Here is a 22,696-nt window from a genome sequence, read left to right on the forward strand (position 1 = left end):
ATCTTCCTGTTCCTCAACAACCAAACTTGCTGTTTGGACACTTTCGTGACAAAAGCTCGTTTTTACCGTTTCTTCCTGCACCAGACATAAAGCAAACGTGACGGCAATGTTCGCGAAAAAGCGTGTTGGACATTATTTACCCTAAGTTCGGTTTTGGACGTGCCGGTGCGTCCAGTCCGCCAACTCGGTAGTTGGGCCGTGTGGGTTGGCTAACGGCTAGCAGCTAGCTACACACGCACATCCACAGATTCCGATTCCACTTTGTTGTCCGCGCGTCTCCGGATCTCCTCAGACCCGAACAGACTCAGTCCGGACTTGTTTAATCTCATTAATCCACAACAGTCAGTTTAGATGCACAGAACAGAACGGGACCGAACTGCCGGCAAAATCCCGGTCCAGCTCGTGCCGCTGCAGGTATAAATCTGCTTGTTTCTTAAGGTATGTCGTGGGCTTGAGCTCTGCAGTGATTGGCTCTGGTGCGCACGTGGCCACCGTGTGCAGTGATTGGCTCTGGTGCGTACGTGACTGTGGTGGCTCCGGTGGACAATGCTTGCGGAATTTGTAAAGCATTTATGAAATTATTTATTCACGGTATCATTGCAGTCTAAGCAAATGCTTAGTTGCACACCATTGAACCAAGCAGCAGCCATGTTGAAACTCTCAGGTCAGTCTGATCCTGATCCGCAGAGATATTTGAGGCACAGACACACACACACACACACACACACACACACACACAGACAGAGATTCCTTGCTTTTATAGAGAGATGACACAGAATACTATCTCTTCTAGCGAGTTATGACTTAGTCAGAGAATTGAATAACCCTGGGCAGATACTGTCATGTCTCACACTGAAAAATTTCTTTTACTGTTTTTAAAGCTAGGCTTCCTTAATATGTTTTTTCGTTATCAAAGTAGTCTATTTTTATTTCATTAATTTTGTCAAACCTGGGAAGAACTCTGGAAGGCCTGCATGTGGTTTTATATTGCTATTCTAATGCAAGTTTTGTGTTTTGTTGGTTATAGCATCCCCAATAAAAACCACAAAAATAGAAACTGACAACAATGATTGCTCATTTAGGCTTACTTATAATCTTGAAAGGCTAATTTAAGGCTAAAATATGTTTAGTGGGTCGAGACACATGTTTTTTAGAGAGGGGGCAAAAATTGCTCTTTTGATAGAAAAGGTTGCTGCTTTGGTGAAATTCACGATCTTGTGGACAGTGGTGCCAAAGTATGGCATACAAAAAAATTCCTCACAGTTAACATTCAGAAATGTGGATTTGCTTGCTCCACATGCAGTTTCCAAAATATGTAATTGGCAGGACTGTTTTGTGGATAATATTTGATTAATTTCTTGTTAATTACTTTCAAAAAACCAATAGATATTGAATATTAATTCAGTATGTGATGGCAGAAGACACCCAGCCAATGACATGCTGTCTGCCTCTTCCAGTGAGACCTTTGTACAAACAGAAAATGCGGTGGTTTAACTCATGAACAACATGACAAATGATAAGAACATGTCCCTCCTATGGGTTCAATAGAAGTTATTACCATAATACACATTCTAATAAACTAGGGGCAGAATACTGTAACTTTGACCTCTCAGTGCTCCTACAACACAGTCGTGTAAAAACTCGTTGAAGACGTTCAGTGTGTGTGTGTGTGTGTGTGTGTGTCATCAATGTAAGTCTAAGTGAGGATGTTGATGTAGTTGACAAAGTAATTCCTCTTCTGTTGGCTCCTGGATCTGCTCTCTGCAGAACAAGGATGAAATCATGGAGACAAGAGGGGTGGCAATGAGTTATGGCTTCAGATCTACATTTCAAGTTCTATGACTTAAAACAAATCAGCAGTGCACCTACTTGAATATGAGCTGAACAGATGATTCATATCGGATCTTTTCCACATCTGTTACAGAGCAGCTGTGACTGCGGTCCCACTTATAGATGAAGTTCTGATAGAATAGAAGTTCAAAGAGCTGTTTTGTTCGCATGTTTATTAAGCAGTTTATACTAAAGGATAAGACAAGCCATATTCTAGGTTTTTCTTCAACAAGTCACACAAATTCGCATCCCTTTCAGATTGAATCACAACTAAAATCACTTAAAATTACAGCTTGAGATCTACTTATTATTTCCCCTTAATTTAATTAATCTTTTTTCTATTCCCCATTTTGACATTTGTTGTTTCCCTTATCTTATTTCCATTAACATCTACAATTCCATCTTTCCAATGTAACCTCTCCAAACCTTTCCATTTATACCATTCCATTTTTTATTTAAACTTTTTACTCATTTTACATTTTCAAATTATCATTTTACATTTTAAAGCAGTTTTTTGTGTGATTTGGTGCCCCCACCATTTCTGAGTGCTACACAACTGTCATGAATACACATCAAGGATTTTGAAGCTGCTATTTTATGGTACCATTCCTTTTCTTTGCAAGTTCAAATTTGGCCTAATTATTCAGAGTAGTGGAGTAATAATAGTCTTTTTCATTTGATCTTTTAGAATCTTCGATTGGTCTGGAATACAGTAGGTGTACGGTTGAGGGAATGTAGTGCCAAAGAAAAAAAGCGGATATAAATATAAAAACTAAGTAAATACAAAAACATTTTTTTAAATCCCCCACTCGCCCCTAGAGCAGTCTTAAGTTCTTTGTCCCTCATCGGGTCCTCTACCAGAGGTCTGGGAGCTTGATGGTTCTGCACACTATCTTAGCTATTCCCTGGACTGTACTCTTCTGGACAGGGATCCTGGATGTTGTTCCTGGAGTCTGCTGGAGCCGGAGTTTTGGGGTCACAGCCCCATGCTCTCCAATTACCACCTGTTGCCTTGATTCTCCCCATCTTCTCCAGCTCTTCTTTCAGTCCTTGGTTTAAAAGGCATGTGACTACCTATCCTAGCCGCTACGATGTCTGACATTAGCTTCCATGTTGTGTGGAGGCAAGTTATATGCTGGTAGTCGGATGGATTGCCCCCTTCTGGAGATCTTTTACAATCAGGACTGTCTGGCCTTCGGTTAAATATTCTGGGTGGGTCGCATCACTTAGCAGCTGGCTCATCATGTCAAGGCCTAGTGCTGTCCAGCTCTTCATACTTGATGCTCTTTCTTGGATATCTTCCATTGTGATGGTTCCTGGATCTTATTTTAGGTGGCAGTACAATGCCCTTCTTCCTACCAGTGCTATGTGCCGCTTCTCCACACAGAGGGAGAGCCTACAGTCATAACTTAAGGTATATACTGACAAGGGATACAACCCCACATCAAATGACCTGAGGTGTGAAACAAGGAGTGCAGTATGAGCTTGCAGTCTGTGTGTTTCTTAGCGTGTATACATGTGATGCACTCTTACTAGATGGCACAACAAAGACCTATTGCATTTGTAGCAACAAGCATTGCCGTCATTGACTCCAAGTTTATCCAGAGTTTGGACTGCATTGTTATAATGTAAATGAGTGAAGAACACCATGATGTTGAGCAGGTGTCTCTAAGTTCCCTACATGGTGACACCACAGAGTTGTAAGGATTCTGGGAACAGTTTTGCTTCACACTGTATTCTTCTAGCTGTATTAAAATTGTTATTGTTTAAATGACTTAGACTAAAACAGACTTTATTGTCATTCAGTGTGCAACAAGTGACCACCTCCACAGTCGTGTTGTTGATGAGAAGTGACGCGTGGTTGGGCTGCTTCTTCCTGAAGTTGACAATCAGTGCGTTTACATGACACTCAAGAAAACCGAATTACTGCGTTAGTCTGACTATGAACGGATTTTTAAGATGCATGGATACACCTTTGTCTGACTAAAATCGGACCGGATCGGATTTCTCATAGTCGAATTACACTACGTAGATTATTCGATTGAAAGTCGCATTACTCCTGCATGTATACGTTTCCAGCGGATCGGATCGGATTTTGCGTTCTGCGCAGGCGCGAGATTTTTCCCCGGGGCTGTGAGCCGGAAGTAGACGGGCGGCGGCGGCTTTCCTCCGAAATCACGGCAAGAAAGAGCGCCAGAGTGCCCCTAGTCTGTGTAATTATCATGTACACCATATACGAAGTGTACAAAGATGTAGCTTCGTCTCGCTCTTCGTACGCCATCTTTCTTGAATGCCGAGGCAGCTGGTGACGTAAAGAGGTCAGCCGGAGGTGCGCCGTTTACACTAGTTGAAATGGGTACAGCGCCACCTAGCGTACCGGGGTATGACATGCTTTCGGCCAGTAATTCGATTTTCTCACTGGCATGTATACTCGGATAATTGCAGTTGTCCGACTGAGCAGCATAGTCGAACTATGGCTGTAATCTGACTAAGCTGTGCATGTAAACGCACTGAATGATCTCTTTTTTATCCACATTCAGGATCAAGTTGTTTTATCTACACCAGCCCGCCAGCTACTCCACCTCCTCCCTATAAGCCAGGTCGTGGTCATCCCTGATGAGGCCCATCACTGTTGTGTCATCTGCAAACTTCACAATGTGGTTGGTGGTAGCCCTTGGGACGCATTCGTAAGTCATCAGAGTGAAAAGCAGGGTGCTCAAGACACAGCCTTGAGGGGAGCCTGTGCTGAGGGTGATGATACTGGAGGTATTCTGACAAACCTGCACTGTCTTTGGTCTTTCAGTGAGGAAGTCTAACAGCCAGTTGCACAGAGGGTTGCTGAAGCCCAGGGGTCCCAGATTGTCTACCAGATTCTGTAGAATGATGGTATTAAACGCTGAACTGAAGTCCAGTAAAAACATCTGAATATGTGTGTTCCTCTCCCTCAGGTGTGCAAGTCTCAAGTGAAGAGTGGTGAGGATGGCATCCTCAGTGGAGCAGTTTGGCTGGTAGGCAAACTGGAAGGGGTCAAATGTGGCAGGGAGTCTGGAGATGATGTGCTCCTTTACCAGCCTTTTAAAGCACTTCATAATAGGGGTGAGTGCGATGGGGCGGTTGTCATTGAGTGATGTGATTTGAGGTTTCTTTGCCACTGGGATGATGGTGGCAGTTTTGAAACATGATGGGACTTTGGCTTGTTCCAGTGAGGTGTTAAAAATATCAGTTAGGAACACAAGCCAGTTGATCTGCACATTCACTGAGCACCTGCCCAGGTATGTTGTCAGGGCCTGGAGTCTTCCGTGAGTTGACGCTCCTCAGAGACCTTCGCACCTCAGCTATGTCAAGGCAGAGTGCCTTTTCATCCCGGTGGAGAACAGTTTTCACTGCAGGAGAGTTGTTCAGTGCCTCAAACCTCCCAAAAAGTTATTTAGTTCATTGAGGAAGTCCACGTCGCCACAGGCAGGAGAGGCAATCCCGTAGTTGATGATAGTCCATATGCCTTGCCACATATCCCTGGTGTTAGCGGTATCATGGAAAAAGTCTTGGATTTTTTTTCGATTGTGAGCACGCTTTGCTAGTCTGACTGCATGGTTTCATGGCTCTTGCTGTTCTCAGTGCCATCTCGTTGCCAGACTTGAAGGCTGAGTTCCGTGCCTTTAGCATTTTGTGTACTTCATCAGTCATCCAGGGTGTTTGGTTGGCCTCGGTGGTGATGGACTTGCTAGCGCTGACGTCCTCTGTGCATTTGTTGATGTAGGCTGACACAGACATGGCATACTCATCTATGTTGATGTGATCGTTGTAAGTGGCAGCTGCTTTGAACATATCCCAGTCAGTGCACCCAAAACAGTCCTGTAGGGTCTCCATAGCCCCCTTAGACCACACCCTCACCTGCCTCACTGTAGGTTTTCCTCCGACCAGCAGGGTCTTATATGCAACAGATAGATGGTCTGAAGAGCCAAGATGGGGGAGGGGGGGCTGCTCTGAATGCATCTTTAATGGTGGTGTAAGCCATGTCTAATGTATTTACTCCCCTAGTTGCACAATCCACATGCTGGTGGAAATGTTGGAGAACTGACTTCATGTTGGGATGGTTGAAATCCCCAGTGACAATGAAAAAGCCCTTAGTGTGAGTAGATTGCAACTCACTGAGAATTGCAACCCGTAGAGAACTTTCCGACATACTTGAGACAAATTTTACATTTTTACCCGAATTGTTGTCGATGTCAATACAGAGACCAACCCCTAGCTAAGATGGCGCCGCTCCAGGTGGCTGCCTGTAGCTGCAGCTCCCGTCGTGTTTTTTAAACTTTATTTGTTGTTTTATTCTTTTTCGTTTGTTTTTCGAATCAATCTCAACTTGTTCAGGAAAGTTGTGACAATGGCTGAACTAAGTTTTGTTACCCTTCTCAGCGTTCTTCTGTTACTTTTTCTAATATTTGTAACAGAGAACCTCGCCGGTAGTAGTAGGGGCATTGTTTACTCGCGTGAACAGCTGATTGCGCTGTGTAAGCCTGTACTGCTGCCTGGAGACAGACCTGAGGTCCCACAGGAGTTACGGAGGAGACGTCGGGGCTTGTGAAGACCCAGAGGGAATACCGTGAGTGTAGCATATTTTGCTTCAGTGAAACTTGGCTGCAATCGCACATCCCGGACAACAGCGTGGAGCTTCCTGGCTACAGTTTGATCCGTACCAAACTGTAGCCAGGAAGCTCCACAAAGACAGAGACTGTTTGAAATGTCGGAAGAAGAAGGGTGGTGGGCTTGCACTTTATGTGAGTGAGAGGTGGTGCAATCCCGGACATGTCAGCGTGAAGGAACGGCTCTGTATCCCGGACATTGAACTGCTGGCTGTGGGAATGCGCCCGTGTTATTTACAGAGGGAGTTCATGTCCACCATTGTTATTGCTGTTTACATCCCCCCGTCAGCAGATGCAGCGGTGGCCTGTGAAGTCATCAGCTCCGCTGCTGCTAAACTACAGACTGAACACCCGGATGCATTCATGGTTATTACAGGGGATTTTAATCATGCCTCACTGGACAAAACTTTAAATAACTTTCACCAATATGTTGACTGCCCCACAAGAGACAATAAAACGCTGGATCTCCTGTATGCTAATGCCATGGATGCATATAACGTCACAGCCCTTCCCCCCCTCGGCAGGTCAGACCACAACTTGGTCATGATGACTCCCAGGTATGTTCCTCTTGTGAGAAGGAAGCCTGTGCACACCAGGACGGTGAGGAGGTGGACACAGGAGGTTGCTGAGGCACTGCAGGACTGCTTTGAGCTGACAGACTGGGATGTACTCTGTGAGCCTCATGGGGAGGACATTGATCAGATGACTGACTGCATCACTGATTACATCAGATTCTGTGAGGACAGGGTCAATGACATGACGCCTAAATTTTTTGTCCAATTCTATTTTTTACAGGAAAAAAAGGTTTAAATGCATAAAAAGAAACCACAGATATGCAATATATCTCCCACATATATATCCATTTTAACCTTTCAAAAACAGTTTGTTGTTGGCAATTCTTGTGCACTTTAAAGCATCAAAATGTCATGTGGTGCGACTGTCCGGCCTTAATTGTTGTTTCGAAAACGTCTTTAAAATGATCATAAATCTGTTCAAATGTGCCAGCCCAGACCGTGCACTGCTTCTCCAACATCAAGCCCTGGATCACCAGTGACCTGAAGGCATCTTTGAACAAGAAGAAGAGGGCTTTCAGGTCTGGAGACAGAGAGTAGCAGAGGAGAGTGCAGCACAAACTCAGAGAGATGCTGTAAGGACAACTACAGGAGGAAGCTGGAGGCCAAACTCCAACAGAACAGTGTGAGAGATGTGTGGACGGGAATGAAGAACATCACGGGGATGAAGGGGACAGACAGGCAGACATCAGGGAGCCTGGATAGTGCAAACCAGTTCAACCAGTTCTTTAACAGGTTTAGCTCACCTCCTGCCACCCCCAACCCCCCACACACCCACACTGTCCCAAATGGCTCGACCCTCCCCCCAGCACTCTCCTGTGCATCATCTCCCCATCTGTCCCCCCTCCTTCTCCCCCTCCTCCTCCCCCTCCTCCACTGAAGACATCTGCATCAACCCCCGCCCAACGGTGACTACAGGCCAGGTAAAGAGGCAGCTGGAAAGACTACATCAGCGAAAGGCTGCAGGCCCTGAAGGCATCACACCCAGGATCCTAAAGACCTGTGCCAGCCAGCTGTCTCCTGTACTGGAAAATCTGTACAACCTGAGCCTGAGTCAGGAGAAGGTCTTGGTTCTATGGAAAAAGTCCTGCCTGGTTGGAGAGACTGGTCTTAGCCCAGCTGAGGCCACAGGTGAGGATGTTTCTGGACCCTTTGCAATTTGCCTATCAGCCCCATTTCGGGGGCTGTTGTTTCCATCTTCATTTTCTTTGCTGCTGTGTGTTGGGGCAGCAGCATCCGAGCCAGCGACACTAACAGACTTGATAAAATCATCAAGAAGGCTGGCTCTGTATTTTACGGAAGAGGATTAGGGCCACATGTGAATTTTTTTTTTAGTTCTGACTTTAAAGTCAGAATTCTGAGAAAAAAGTCAGAATTCTGAGATTAAAGTCAGAACTCAAATTTTTTTTACATGTGCAGACTTCTGACTTTATTCTCAGAATTCTGAGAAAAAAGTCAGAATTCTGACTTTAATCTCAGAATTCTGATTTAATCTCAGAATTCTGACTTTAAAGTCAGAACTAAAAAAAAAATTCACATGTGGCCCTTATCCTCTTCCTTAGTACTTGGTCTCAGGTTGGAGTCTTTTGAGACCGTGGTGGAGAGAAGAACACTGAACAAACTGTTATCCATCACACAGCAGACAGACAGCGGAGTACCTTCTCTCACAGACTGCTGTCGAAGGGACACATACAGGAAATCTTTCCTGGCACATGCCATCCCACTGTACAATAATAACAGCTAACACTCTGGTCATAACACAAAGTCTCTACAAACTTTGGTTTTATACAATCTGTTCACCGCACCTTATATATTTATCTTGCACTACAATTACTCTGCTTATTTATACACTTTTATACATTTGTACATTTTGTATATTACTTTTTTTCTACTGCTATTTAATATGTCTAGGTTGTTCCTCTTACTTCATTGTGTTGTTATTGTCTCTGTGTATAATGCTGCTGCTACACTGGAATTTCCCAGCTTGGGATCAATAAAGTCTATCTATCTATCTATCTATCTATCTATCTATCCATCTATCCATCTATCTTTGACCGGATTGTTGAGTTTAGCCATGACTCTGTCTGAATTATTGTGCAACAGTTCCAGTTTCTCATCTCTTGTTTACTTGTTAATTCCAGCTGCAGATGATCTATTTTGTTCCCCAGGGAACAAACATTTGAGAGGAAGATGGATGGAGGTGGAATTTTACAGGGGTTAGCTTTTAGCTTAGCTGTTAGTCCTCCCCGACAACTGCGCTTCCGCCTTCAGTCACACCGCCTCCACTTGCTCCTCTGTCGGCTTGTGATGCTAGGAGCATCCATAGCAACTGGGTCTTGTCTGCATAGCACTCGCTCACACCACCTCCGCTTGGTCCTCTGTCGGCTTGTGATGCTAGGAGTGTCCATAGCAACTGGGTCTTGTCGGAGTAGAACTTGATCACACCGCCTCCGCTTGCTCATCTGTCGGCTTGTGATGGTAGGAGCGTCCATAGCAACTGGGTGTTGAGGCTATGTAAACACTCACAAGTAGTCGTGTCTATGAAGCCGAAGTCACTGGATAATCATAATTCCAGCAAGGGATGGCATATAATAATTTTGCAGGGATTTTTGATGTTTTTTGGCATCCTAGGCAGTAGATTTTGATATAAATATTCTAAAATATCATGAGCCAGTGTAGCCACAGCCGGACAGGGCGCCTCCATCTACACACACAAATGCACATTAACTCATTTGTCTGTCTAGGGGTCTCTCAATCAAAACAAAACATAAGATGTCTGCCAAGCCTTGTGTGGGGAGGGCATTGTGGAGTGGGTCATCTCGGATTCTTCATCTGAATGTTATCTTCACTAACATTTATCAATCTGACTGCTGCAGTGATCCACAGAGGCGTCCATTGTCAGATGTTTATTTTATGTACTGTTGACAGCTGACTTGAGCTGTAGTGGAAATTTACTTCATTTATGTAATTCAAGAATGTAATGCTGTAATGCTACAGAGGACATGCTGAGTTCACTGAGCTGAAGTCATAAAGCTTCAAACACACAGACATCATCCTAGGTCCATGCTGTTGCTCACCAGTTTTTTGCTAATTCACAGTGAAGTAATCTGGCTGATTGGGGCTTATAAACATTTGCACAAGTAACACAAAAAAGCATAAATGATCCTGTATTCAAACTCCCTTGGCTGGTGGTGAACACACTATTTAACATCAACCACAGCTAATGAAAATCTATCTGACGCGAATCAGGCACAAATGTTCACAGATTAAGTAATGTCTTCACGCAAGTTACACTTAGTCTTGTTCACTGACCTCCTTCCACACTCTCTGACTCTCTCCTGGAAGTTGAAACGCTGACCAAATGAAACGCACCGTTACCTTAAGAAAATTGTGGATTTTTCTTGTTTTGAACATTGTTGGAAAGATTTGGGATAATGTAAGTATACAACGCAACAAAATATAGATTAAAAGGTCTAGTCATTTTTTTGAGAGTATAATGCAAAAATCCTACATATCGTATCTTAATTGTGTTTGTAGTCTAATCCACACGTGGGTTAATTAAAGCCATTAAGAAGTTTTGTTTTTATGGTTACTTGTAATTTAACATAACCTTTGCACTGATGTAGAACACCATTTAAACTGTTGGCTATAACAAAAAACTTAAAACTGAGTTCCAGTCATGTTATGAATGCATGCATCTGTCTGTTTTGTCTAAATGGACTGACCTCTAGGATGAGCGCCACAAAAAGGTTGACCCACATGACAGAGGAGGTGAGCCACCAACTCACAAAGTAGATCTTGGCCCACCTAGAATAAATGAACCATCGTCATCAACATTATCGTCAGCATAAACTGCTCTGCATGTAAAATGTATTTAGTCTTACTCTGTGGTGTATCTGCTGTATGCATCCATGAAGGCTTGCCAGTTGTTGACTATCATGACATCATATAGCAAAATGATGGCTGCCTGAGAGGGAGGAAGCGCAAGACATTTTGTTCTTCACTCTTCTGTAATTTTATCTCCAGTGTGTCTCAGCAGTCTCCAGCAATACAAAAATATTTCATGTCTATGTTGCTGGGGCTTAATTTGTTATAATAACTGTTCCTAAGCCATCACAAAAGTACCGGAAAACCATTACTGACATTGATAACTCATTAACATCATCATCATCATTACAATCAAATGTCAAACAAGTCAATTACTTTAAAAAGAGAGGATATAAGGAAAAAAATAAAACAAACGGGGGAAAGAGCAACACAAGTAGCTCATACAAAACACATTAATGAAGCTCACAATTCTTGATACTCACAGCAAAGTCATCAAAGTTATTTGGCCAGTAGCCCAGCTGTTCATATGTGCCACACTCCATGCTGAAGTTGGAAGTGATGTTCTCCATGGTGGTATTGGAAAGTACACTGGGACATGCACACATACAAATTTTAATACGCACACAATAAGCAGATTAATTTCATTAACTATTTAAATCTTCTGACAGGATCGTTCAGGACCTTAGGCTGATTAATGTTCTGTGTACTTCTACACATCCATGGCTCAAACCCACAATTCAGATTCATGAAGTTAAATTGTTTGGAGTAAAGCAGCCACCCTCCTGATAAATCCTGAGTGTCAACAGAGCTGTCTACAAATATTTATTTGAGAAGATAATAGTTTCATTCCGTTTCCTCTACAGAGTTTCCCCTGTCTGTCAATTTCATAACTACAGCTTTTAGTTTTGCTACTTAAATGTGTCACGACATCTTACTATCTGTACAATGCACACTTTACATAGCAAGAAAAATACTGCGCCATTTACCTTAGAGCAGGTTTTTTATTGGTCTACAGTGCGATCGCATTTTGCTGCCTCAAGATAACACGCACCATACATCAACACACCCATGAGCACACAGATGGTCTGAAGTACATTTATTGCTAAAACAACTTGTTGAATAAGACTGTTGTTGGGCTATTGTGACATGTGTCCTTGCATGTTTGGAGAGCAAATGAGCAGAAAAGGTTTCTTTACTGCTGAACCTGGATTGTTGTTTGAAAAGACCAAAGATCAATGATGAATTATTTATAAAAAAAAATGTGTGATGTTTGTAGTTATTTTGCACTGGATCTGTTGAGAGTCATTGGAAATCACAGCTACTACTACTACTAAATAAACACTACAATACATCTTATTGTAGTAAATCTACTGAAAAAATTGCAAAGTTGTTTTCATTGTCTGAACTATGTCTCATCATTTCTCTCTAACTTATTGTTTCAACCTGGCTTGTCTGTCTGAAGTGTAGCATCTGTGAAAAGCAGCTATAAAATCTATAACTCTGCTTTATCATATTCACACACACATAGACATAATTTCTTCTGCTGTAGAGGTCAGTCTGCTATGATAAGGCAGGTGCAGCAGATATTTGTTTTAATTTTCATTCCAACCTCCCACATTTGCTGCTTGACAGGAACACCTCATAGTGCATGGGATCAAACACAGAGCTGCAGCGGTGTCACTTTTTTTCCATTTCACCTCTATAGAACCTCAGTGTGTTCCATTAATTAAGAAAGGGCAAACGCAATATGAGCGTTCAGCACGAAAAGAAAACCTCCAGCATTGGGATCATGGAGCTTCTCAAAAATACAAAGTTTGCATTATTAGTGGGAAACTTCTCTCATTTAATGTGTGAGATACACATTTTGGCAGTTGTGAACATTATTCAGGCTGCCTCTTAACACTGAGGTGTTTTTGCTTTATTTACCAACAAAAAAGATGGGACAAGCTTTGTGTAATGAGCCTTGTTCTGTTCTGACTGTGCCTGTCATGCATTCTTACTGCAGATCACTTCATACCTTATCTCTGGAGGAGGTTTAATGGCTCCCTCAAACAGCCAGATCCCAAACACAGCATACACATAGTACACCACCTGCAGAAAGCATGAAGACGACATCAACCACTCTCCATTAAAAACGTGCTCCCTTTACATGTAAACTGCTCTGCACGTCACTGTCAAGATGAAAATATTGTATAAGTGTTGGGACTGTTTAAGCAGGAAGGCCAAACAGTGACACTATCCAATGTTTGGAAAAGGAATTCAGTGCCATAGACAATGATTCAATTAATAAAGGAGCAGGTCATCAGTTGAGAGCATGATAATGACCAAAATAAAGGATACAACGTTTTCACCCCTACATTTGTAGGTTGAGACCATTTAAAAATGCATGAACAAATTATGAATAATTTGTATTTTGTATTTTTTCTACTTGAGCTTCATGCTCAAATTAATATTAAAAATCAGCTGGTCAACTGAAGTATGCTGAAATCACTCACCACCAGTATCCCTGCAAAGGCTCTGAGGTTTTTCAACAGGTCCAACAGAGTACTTGCGACCAAAGCCATGAGCTGGACAGAGGACACAAAGGAATGTATTTATGATTAGGCTGAAGTGTCTGTAGATGAACATCTGATGGATCTGAGGACACAATGCTGAAATACTGGCTATACACAAAAATGTTGGACACAGTGTTTACTAGATATCACTGTTTCAGTCCTACTTTTCTTTTATTGCACTTTCTGTAGTGAGAAGGTAACATTATTCAAAATCTAACAATTCATTACATCTGCAAGCAGTGATGAACGAGCCCTCGCAGTCAACGCACGTCGGGGCATGCTGCTGTCATACCCGTTGCCAGATTATTGCAAAAGCATCTCTTAACTGTCCGTGTTTTGGACAATGCAGGAAGGGGTTAAATGTAATTTCCTGTGGCAGACATGTGGCACTGTGACTATGACTATGACTGTATCACTGTGACTATGACTGTATAATTAGGTGGCCTGCTCCTGCTGGTATTAAACAATGTAAGCTGAAGTCAGAAGAACTCTGTGCAATCTACATAAATACAAAACTTGTATTTACAGGTGAAAAATCCCTCAAACTAATTTGTGGTCAGTAATGTTTTGATTACTGATTCGCAGTCCTCGGGTGGCGGCGCTGGTGGAAGGTGCGCTCACATTACGGTTGCAAGTCATGTTGGAGTGTATGACATGGAGAAAAAACCTATAAATGTCATGTAAATAGGATGATGTTTTGGGGTGCCGTTTAGCTCAGTGGGTAGAGCGCGCGTCCCATGTGCCGGGGCTCTGCAGCGGACCCGGGTTTGACTCCCAGCCTGGGTCCCTTTGCTGCGTGTCTTCCCCCTCTCTCTCTCCCTGTTTCCTGTCATATTTTCAGCTGTTCTATCAATGAAGCCATAAAAGGCCCAAAAATATAAAAAAAAAATAGGATGATGTTTGTCTGAATTCTTGTGTCCAGGAGGTGGCGCTATGGATATGACACAGTATTGATGCATGGAGGTATTCAGGGCAACATCATATACATGTGAGATGAATTTGGTGTACATGGGAAATTGTATGTTGAAGTTATAAAGACTTGATGCTTTATGGCAAAGCATGAAAATGGATGGCACCATGACACCCACCATGTTTGACGTAGGCAAAAGCTTTTGATAACTTTTCATGTACAAGGTTTGAGTATGATACTGAGTGAATTGGTGTTCAATCTGTCGGAGGAGTTTGTTAATGTACGAGGCATGGAAATGGCTCAAATTGGGGGTGAAATGGGAATTTTGAATCAAAATGGCCAACTTCCTGTTGGAGTGGCAGTTTGGTACCCCTATGTTTTTTGTGTGTCTGGTCATGATACATATGCATAACGAATGTCGTTCAGGTATGTGCATGTTGGAGACATGTAGCGCCACATTATGTAATAAGGCCGCATTATGTAATAATGTAATACATTTTCACTTTATTATGTAATAATGCCGCATTTCGTAATAATCTGCCACATTTTGTAATAAAGTTCTTGAACGCAATATGTAATAAACTTTGCCGCATTATGTAATAAGTTATTACATATTGGGTCAGTTATTACAAAATGCAGGTGTTGCACTACAAGAAATGTAAGTAAAGTTGGTGCATTATGTAATAAAACACCAAATTGGATGTCTTAATTACAAAAAAACATTATACCATCAGAACGACATTGACTTACAGCATACCAGCATGAATCATAAATATGAATTAATTTTAAAAACTAGTAGGATGTTTCGTTTGTCAAATCTAAATCAAATATAACTGAATTTGAGCAGAGAATTGGTGATGGGAACGGCAGTTCTTTTTACTATACTTAATCTCTAGAATCCGTTCATTAAAATGATTCGTTCAAAAGATTCGTTCACCAACTCGTTCAGTGCTCTCCAACTCCCTGAACTGATAAACAGTCAAACGATCCGTCATTCAGTTCATGATTCAGCCCTGAGGTTCACGTTCACTTACAGAGGGACGGTGCGTTCATGGACTATAGTACACAATCACAAAACATGATGCTACACGGATGTTAGCAACACAGCGCTAATTTTAGCAGTACGGTTACTGAGCGTGAACCAACTCCTCTGCCCTGAGTGAGTGAGTGACACATCATCACTTTCAGCACAGTACGTGAACGAGAATCACGTCCTCAGCGACGCGAATCATGAGTGAGTGACAGCGTGAATGTCATTCACGTCCTGGCGTCCCTCGTTCGCAAACGTGAGTGACTTTTACTGTGCAGTAAAATCACTTAACATGATGCTACACGGATTTTAGCAACACAGCGCTAATTTTAGCAGTATGGTTACTGAACGTGAATCAACTCCTCCGCCCTGAGTGAGTGAGTGAGACAGCGCCACTTTCAGCACAGTACTTGAACGAGAATCACGTCCTCAGCGACAGTTCTCTGTGTGCAGTAGGTTCGCGAATCATGAACGAATCACAGCGCGAACGTGAATCAGGTCCTCACAGTTCTCTGTGTGAGTCGCAGCAGTTCCACTCCCGGCCAGCATGCTTGCGGCTGAGCTCAACTGAACTGAGAAAGGAATGAATCAGTTCATGAAGTGATTCCGTTCACTTCGTTTACACAACAACACGTTCGCGATCGACACAACACTACAGAGAATGTGTTTGAAGCTCATAGAAACAAAAACTGCACTAAATGAGTGTTACTGGCAAGAACATATCGGTTCACTGAAATGACACACACACATGCAATCTGGATTATGATATGCAAATATTATACGTGATAGAAAGCAGACAAAACACAAAAACAAATATCGAACAGAAAAAAACTTTATTCCAGCTCCATTGCAATTACTCCATGCAACATTGATGTCCTTTCTTATAGTGGATACAAATAAATGACCATCAAAACTAAACCAACTAAAAACAGTGTAAATAATCTTTCGCATCAACATTTTCACTTCATTATGTAATAACACCACATTTCGTTATAATCTCCCACAGCTTGCTCACTATCTATTTCTCTGGACCAAAGATCTCTCTCTCTCTCTCTCGACATCATTGTGGCATGGAGTAATTGCAATGGAGCTGGAATAAAGTTTTTTCTGTTAGATATTTGTGTTCGTGTTTTGTCTGCTTTCTATCATGTATAATATTTGCATATCATAATCCAGATTGCATGTGTGTATGTCATTTCAGTGAACCGATATGTTCTTGCCAGTAACACTCATTTAGTGCAGTTTTTGTCTCTATGAGATTTCAAACACATTCTCTGTGAATTCAGTTATATTTGATTTAGATCTGATAAACAAAACATCCTACTAGTTTTTAAAATTAATTCATAGTTATGATTCATGCTGGTATGCTTAAAGTCAATGTTGTTCTGATGGTATAATGTTTTTTGTAATTAAGACATCCAATTTGGTGTTTTATTACATAATGCACCAACTTACTACATTTTCTTGGTAAAAAAAGTGCAACACCTGCATCTTGTAATAACTGACCCAATATGTAATAACTTATTACATAATGCGGCAAAGTTTATTACATATTGCGTTCAAGAATTTTATTACAAAATGTGGCAGATTATTATGAAATGCGGCGTTATTACATAATAAAGTCAAAATGTATTTCATTATTACATAATGCGGCGTTATTACATAATGCGGCGCTACACGGCAGGGCTTGGATTTTTAATATTCCAGGGGGCGCTATAGAGTCCCCGGTAACACCTTTCGTCAGCTATTGTCAGGAGGGCAATGGCAATAATTTTTTGTGTTTATTAATTTTTTAGGTTTTGTGTTAATCCGACCTACCAATGTGGAAATATAAATTACTTCAATTTAAAGAGCGCCACCTAGTGGTAATCAGCCAAAATTTTGCACAGAGAGTCTTGGGTAGTCCCCCCAGGAATCTGCAGAGAAAAAGTTTAAATTCCGTGGAGAGCAATTTTGATTCTGCGGAGAGCAATTCTTTTCTAATGTATTAATGAATTAAGAATTCTCTTATGAAATTAATTGCAATACCAGAACACTGCAAAACATTGTGGAACGTACTATTACTGGTTTTAAAATAATCAACATCAACATTTTCTTTGTCCCTGTTGGGCAGATTTATTTGCAACATAAAAAGTGCAAAACTTTTCACCAAACTATGGGTGAAGGATTAGGAACTAGCAGTGAAACCAGTTCCTCTGAAGTTCTGGTGTCACTGCAGGAGAGCTGGTGTCAGTGAACACAGAACCAGACTGAGCTGCTCGTCAGAACATTTCTCTACACATTGAGTTAGCCTTCCTGCGGTGGAGTGATTGACAGCATTGGATTAACACGAGCTCGACAGCAGTTCAAACTGTGACTGTACATTCAGAGCTGCGACACGTTTGCTTGACGATGATTCAGGTGTACTTCACTAACCTGGTGGATGGAAACTTGAGTATGTCGCTTCACTGTACGTCGATAATGAAGTTATTTTGTTTATCAACGTGTACTTCTACTGTGAGTCTAGAACCCAGTCTATCTGACAGCGACATGAAAACTACATGCAAAATTTGATATTCCGCGAAAGTTCTTTGAATCTGCGGGCGGCCGAGAAATCTGCTGTAAATTCCGCGATCGCAGAATTGCGGATTCCTGGGGGGGGACTACTTAGGGGCTCATGGGGAAGTAGTAACCTGAGTTTCATGTCATTCGGATACACCACTGTGGAGATATGCAACACTTCCTATTTTGAGCAAAATCTGCAGGAAGTTGTTATTTAATAACTTGAGGATTCTTTGAAACATATATATATATATATATATATATATTTTTTTTTTTATATATATATATATATATATATATATATATATATATATATATATATAAATATATATAATTATACATATATATATATATATATACATATATATATATATATATATACATATATATATATATATATATATACACATATATATATATATATATATATATATATATATATATATATATATATATATATATATATATTAATACAAAATTATAAAAAATTTTGCCAGGTGTGACCTACATTCCAAGTTTGGTGAGTTTTGGGCTATGTTCAGGCAGTGAAAAATTGGATCATTTGTCACAAAAAAGTCGTCACTACAAAACCAACAGGGACCTTGCAAGTCGAGACCTGCTCGGGTCCTCATCAACTGCCTGACCAGAGAGAACAATATTCCGGATCACTGCTACACCACAGTCACCAGGTTGAGTTATGACAATGACAAACCCTGGTTCACAGCCAAACTCAGACAGCTAAGGTTGCAAAAGGAGGATGCGTTCAGGAGAAGGGACAGGTCTAAGAAATCAAGTACAGCTTTAGCAAGGCGGTGAGAGATGCTAAACAACAGTTCTCTGAGAAACTCCAACACAGGTTCTCAGCTAACGACTGACTCAGTCTGGAAGGGGCTCAGACAGATTACAAAACTACAAACCTAAATCCTTCCACTCCATCAATGACCTGTGACTTGCAAATTAACTGAACGAGTTCTACTGTCACTTTGAGAGTTGAAGGGACAGTCCTGACACCACCCCCCACGACAACCTCTCCCATCTCATCAACCCCCCCACCCCCAGCTCAGCAGGACCCTGGGCCTCTCCATGAGGCCACGCTCTGAGGCATGCAGGTAGGATTGTGGCCCATCCCGTTCACAGACTTTTTGACACTCTGCCCTCTGGCAGGAGGCTGCGATCCATCAGGACCAAAACCTCCCGCCACATGAACAGTTTTCTTCCCTTCTGCAGTTGGGATCCTTAAAGGCCCCCACACACCGCCCAGACTCAAACCAACAGCCAAATGCCTTTATACGATCACTCTATTGCCTCTCGTCTGACACGTTTGGCAGAAAAGTTGCTGCCAGCTCCACAGTAGCGTGTACGTTCTGCGCTTGCGCCAGATGCAATAAACAGGTGGCTCTAGTGTTAAAGACGCTGGACTAGAGGTTTATGCATGCAACTCTCTTTACTTTCGATCAAAACAAAACTTCACTATTTCAGACAAAAACAGCTGCATACTAAACATGCAGCGAGGCATTACCACATGAACACAGATTAATTCATCCTGAATGGACATAATAACAGCTGGTCTCATGCCAGTACTCCAGCACATGAAAATAAGAAATGACGGAACAGAGTGCGTAGAAAACCAATGCGCACACATTATTCCACCCCTCCCACACACCGCGCTGATACACGTAAGGTGGCCTACAGTGCCATGTATAGACATGCAGCAGACGTAGCTTGGCTAATGTAAGACTTGTTTGCCTCACTCTCAGATGGTTTCTGAGGTGACGGGTAGGTCAGAGTCTCTTGCTTGATTAACTACAAGACAATTAAAGATGGCTCACATGAATGTCAGTACAGTTGGGATACTAAAACAGGTATTTGGCCAGTATGTTTAAAAGTTTAATCCATGGTCTAACACACCGTGACACAGAGTAAGGCCCCCCCCCTCGAGTGCAGTAGAGTTCCACAGCTCAAGGATGAAAATGTATGATTATTACTCCATGGAAATGCAATCAAAGCTCATATGTGTCCTGCCTCCCACTTTAAAACAGTTATTATCTAGAGCAGACAGGGAAAAGAACGGAATTGAGCACTTCTAACTGCACTCGGTAATCGGCTCGTCAGGGCCTCCCCACAACGAGCAAGCTGCTGCAGGAGAGTGCTGAGTTGTGGTGTCTTTTCAATAGAAATCCGGCAAAGCTAGCAGACGTTTGATGCCTTGAACTATGTGCTGGGACCCTTTGTACTGTTGCTGAAGTTTAGTGCTGTTCTGAGCATTATTTGTGGCTATGAGTGGTGGTTTCTTGGTGGGGGCATAGATTGCAGTGTATTGTTATCGTGCGGTCTTTTCTGAGTTGGGGGGGGGGGGGTCTTACTCTGTGTCATGGTGTGTTAGACCATGGATTAAATTTAGGCCAGAATATATGGAGTAAGATCGCTGTCAAAAAGACGTGTGCATGATTCTGACATTCGTATTCATAGTGTTAAACTTTTGTGTGCAAATAAAAATGTTGTACACAAAATTCTACTGTCTGAGAGAGTCTGAGAAATTGTTTGGGTTAGGACTGTTTTTATGTGAGTATGAATCTAAAAGCTGTGAGTGCAAAGTCTTGTGAGCACGATTTCTACGACTATGAAGTCCTCACTGTGAACACAAATTCAAGTTTTTGGGTACGAGTAGAAAAGTGTTGAAATGACGTCACCTAGGTCACAGGCAGGTCACAGGAAAAGTAATCGAACCTCGATCACTCCAAATGTTGCACTGTACCTGTCCTCTGTGAGGGAGGCGGGTCGAGAGGCGAGCTGCCGGAATCTGACCGGACTGAGACCCCAAGACCAAGAGAGAGATTTACTGAAAGTGTAGCGGAACCACAAGGTCCAAAAGACTGAAACCATCCGGCACCCAGTGAAGGTAAAGAAGGAAAGAAGAGGAAGACGTGAAGAAGATAGAGGTACAGTAACGTCAATGTGATGAAGAGAAAGGAAATTAATAGTTTAATGATCGTAGTTACCGTTGTTGTTAGCTTGCTAGCTTACTTCGCACGATAGCAGCATTGTTTAATAATCAATAAATGGCGCGCAGGTGGTCGAGTGGTTAGAGCGCATGCCATAAATGCAGCCGACCCCGGTTCGATTCCGGCCGGAGGTCCTTTGCTGCATGTCACATCCCCCTCTCTTTCCCATATTTCCTATCTGTCTACTGCTTAATAAAGGTGTCTATGCCAGAAAAAAATTAAATAAATAAATAATAATTGATAAATAGTTTGAGTCGACGTGTGTTAATGTTACTCCAACTAAATTCATCAGGGACGTTTGGAAAGTTAACGTTCGGCCTGTTCAGATGTTATTTTACAGGTGTCTTTCCTGCTTGTATGTCAGTTAAAATGCTTGTTGTAGTTTTCCATCCCCTTTGTAACAGAGTCGTTGTAAACCTTTGGTTTATTGTGTCACAGTTTATTAAAGTTTACATCAGTGTTAAAGTATATTACTGTTAATACTCCACACCTTAGCTTTCCCATATCATTTATAGGCACATGAATATATATATATATATATATATATATATATATATATATATATATATATATATATATATATATATATATACATATAGAGAGAGAGATATATATATCAGAGGAGGCTCGTCCATAGAGGCAGAGGAGGTTGGTCCTCCTCTATTTTTGGGAGGCAAGAGGAAGATCCATTTTTTTTTAAGAAAGAGTAACTGGTTGAAATAAATCATTACCAAATCTCAGTATCATTTATAAAATATTGTATATAAATTATATCATTAAAAAGTTTCTTCTTTGGAAGAAAATCCACCTGAAACGGTTGAACAGCGACAGCTGCAGCCGGAGGAGACAGAGCAGTCTGTGAGAGGAGCAGGGAGCAGGAAGGTGGGGGCTAGAGGAGGACGGAGGGCTTCTGTCCTCCGTGGGAGGGATCTCCTTCCATTGACTCAATGCATTCAGGATTTTTTCATGCTGATCTATGATTGGCTAAGACACGTAAAATGACGCGCTAAGGGAGGACGTCCTCCCTTACCAATCAGCAACCAGAATACAAGATTGACAGCAGGTTGGTCCAATAACAGTTCCCAAATTTCATTCTCACGTTTATACAGCCGTAAACAAAAAATACTTCTATGTACCGTATTGACCCGAATATAGTACGAGTTTTTTTTTTTTTTTCGATTAAAATTATGTGAAAAAGTGGGGTCGTCTACAATAGTAGAACGTCTCTGGTCGTCATATAATAGGGGTCTAGCCGTTGACACATGCTGATAATTGTCTGGGTCGCTACACGACCACAACAGCAGAGGGCGCCAGCTTATTGTAGAGACGTCACTGACACTGTGGCTGCGGTTATCTGTCAATCACAGCGGAGAAGAAGTGACAGGAGATGAAAAATGGAGAGACGCGGTGATTTTACGGAGCAAAGTGGATCAAGTGTGGCAAGTTAACAGACATCTGAGGCGGAGCTATGATGCTGATTTTAAGATAATGAGATCAATGCAGCGGAGGTGCCAAACAACTGTCAGCCAGCCAAGAAATATGGAGTTACGGAGTGTAACGTCCGAAGATGGCGGGTCCAAAAAGATCGTCTGAAAACGCTAACAGTAAGAGAAAAGCTTATTGTGGTCCTCTAAGCGGCCGCTTCCAAGAGATTGACAGGAAGGTGTGTGAGTTTGTTACTGAGAAACACATTTTGGATATCAGAGTCTTTTTCTGAAGATTAGTCTTGAAAAGAGGGGTCGTCTTATTATCAGGGTCGTCCTATGTTCGGGTCAATATGGTATTTTA

At 41.9% G+C, this 22,696-nt stretch overlaps 1 protein-coding gene across 1 annotated transcript in view; it reads right to left on the reverse strand.

The window, feature by feature from the left end:
* Positions 1–651: 651 nt before the first annotated feature.
* Positions 652–22,696, reverse strand: part of tpcn2 (two pore segment channel 2) — an 80,003-nt gene continuing 57,958 nt past the window's right edge. Inside the window, exons 18-24 of the mRNA XM_030410831.1 lie at positions 13,366–13,437; positions 12,888–12,961; positions 11,353–11,458; positions 10,927–11,009; positions 10,768–10,849; positions 1,870–1,961; positions 652–1,761 (exon numbers count right to left, since the gene is read on the reverse strand). Coding sequence (XP_030266691.1) covers positions 1,686–1,761; positions 1,870–1,961; positions 10,768–10,849; positions 10,927–11,009; positions 11,353–11,458; positions 12,888–12,961; positions 13,366–13,437 — 585 coding nt within the window. The 3' untranslated portion in view covers positions 652–1,685. The remainder of the gene's footprint in view (positions 1,762–1,869; positions 1,962–10,767; positions 10,850–10,926; positions 11,010–11,352; positions 11,459–12,887; positions 12,962–13,365; positions 13,438–22,696) is intronic.

Source organism: Sparus aurata, unplaced genomic scaffold (assembly GCF_900880675.1).
Source record: "Sparus aurata unplaced genomic scaffold, fSpaAur1.1, whole genome shotgun sequence".
NCBI lineage: Eukaryota > Metazoa > Chordata > Actinopteri > Spariformes > Sparidae > Sparus > Sparus aurata.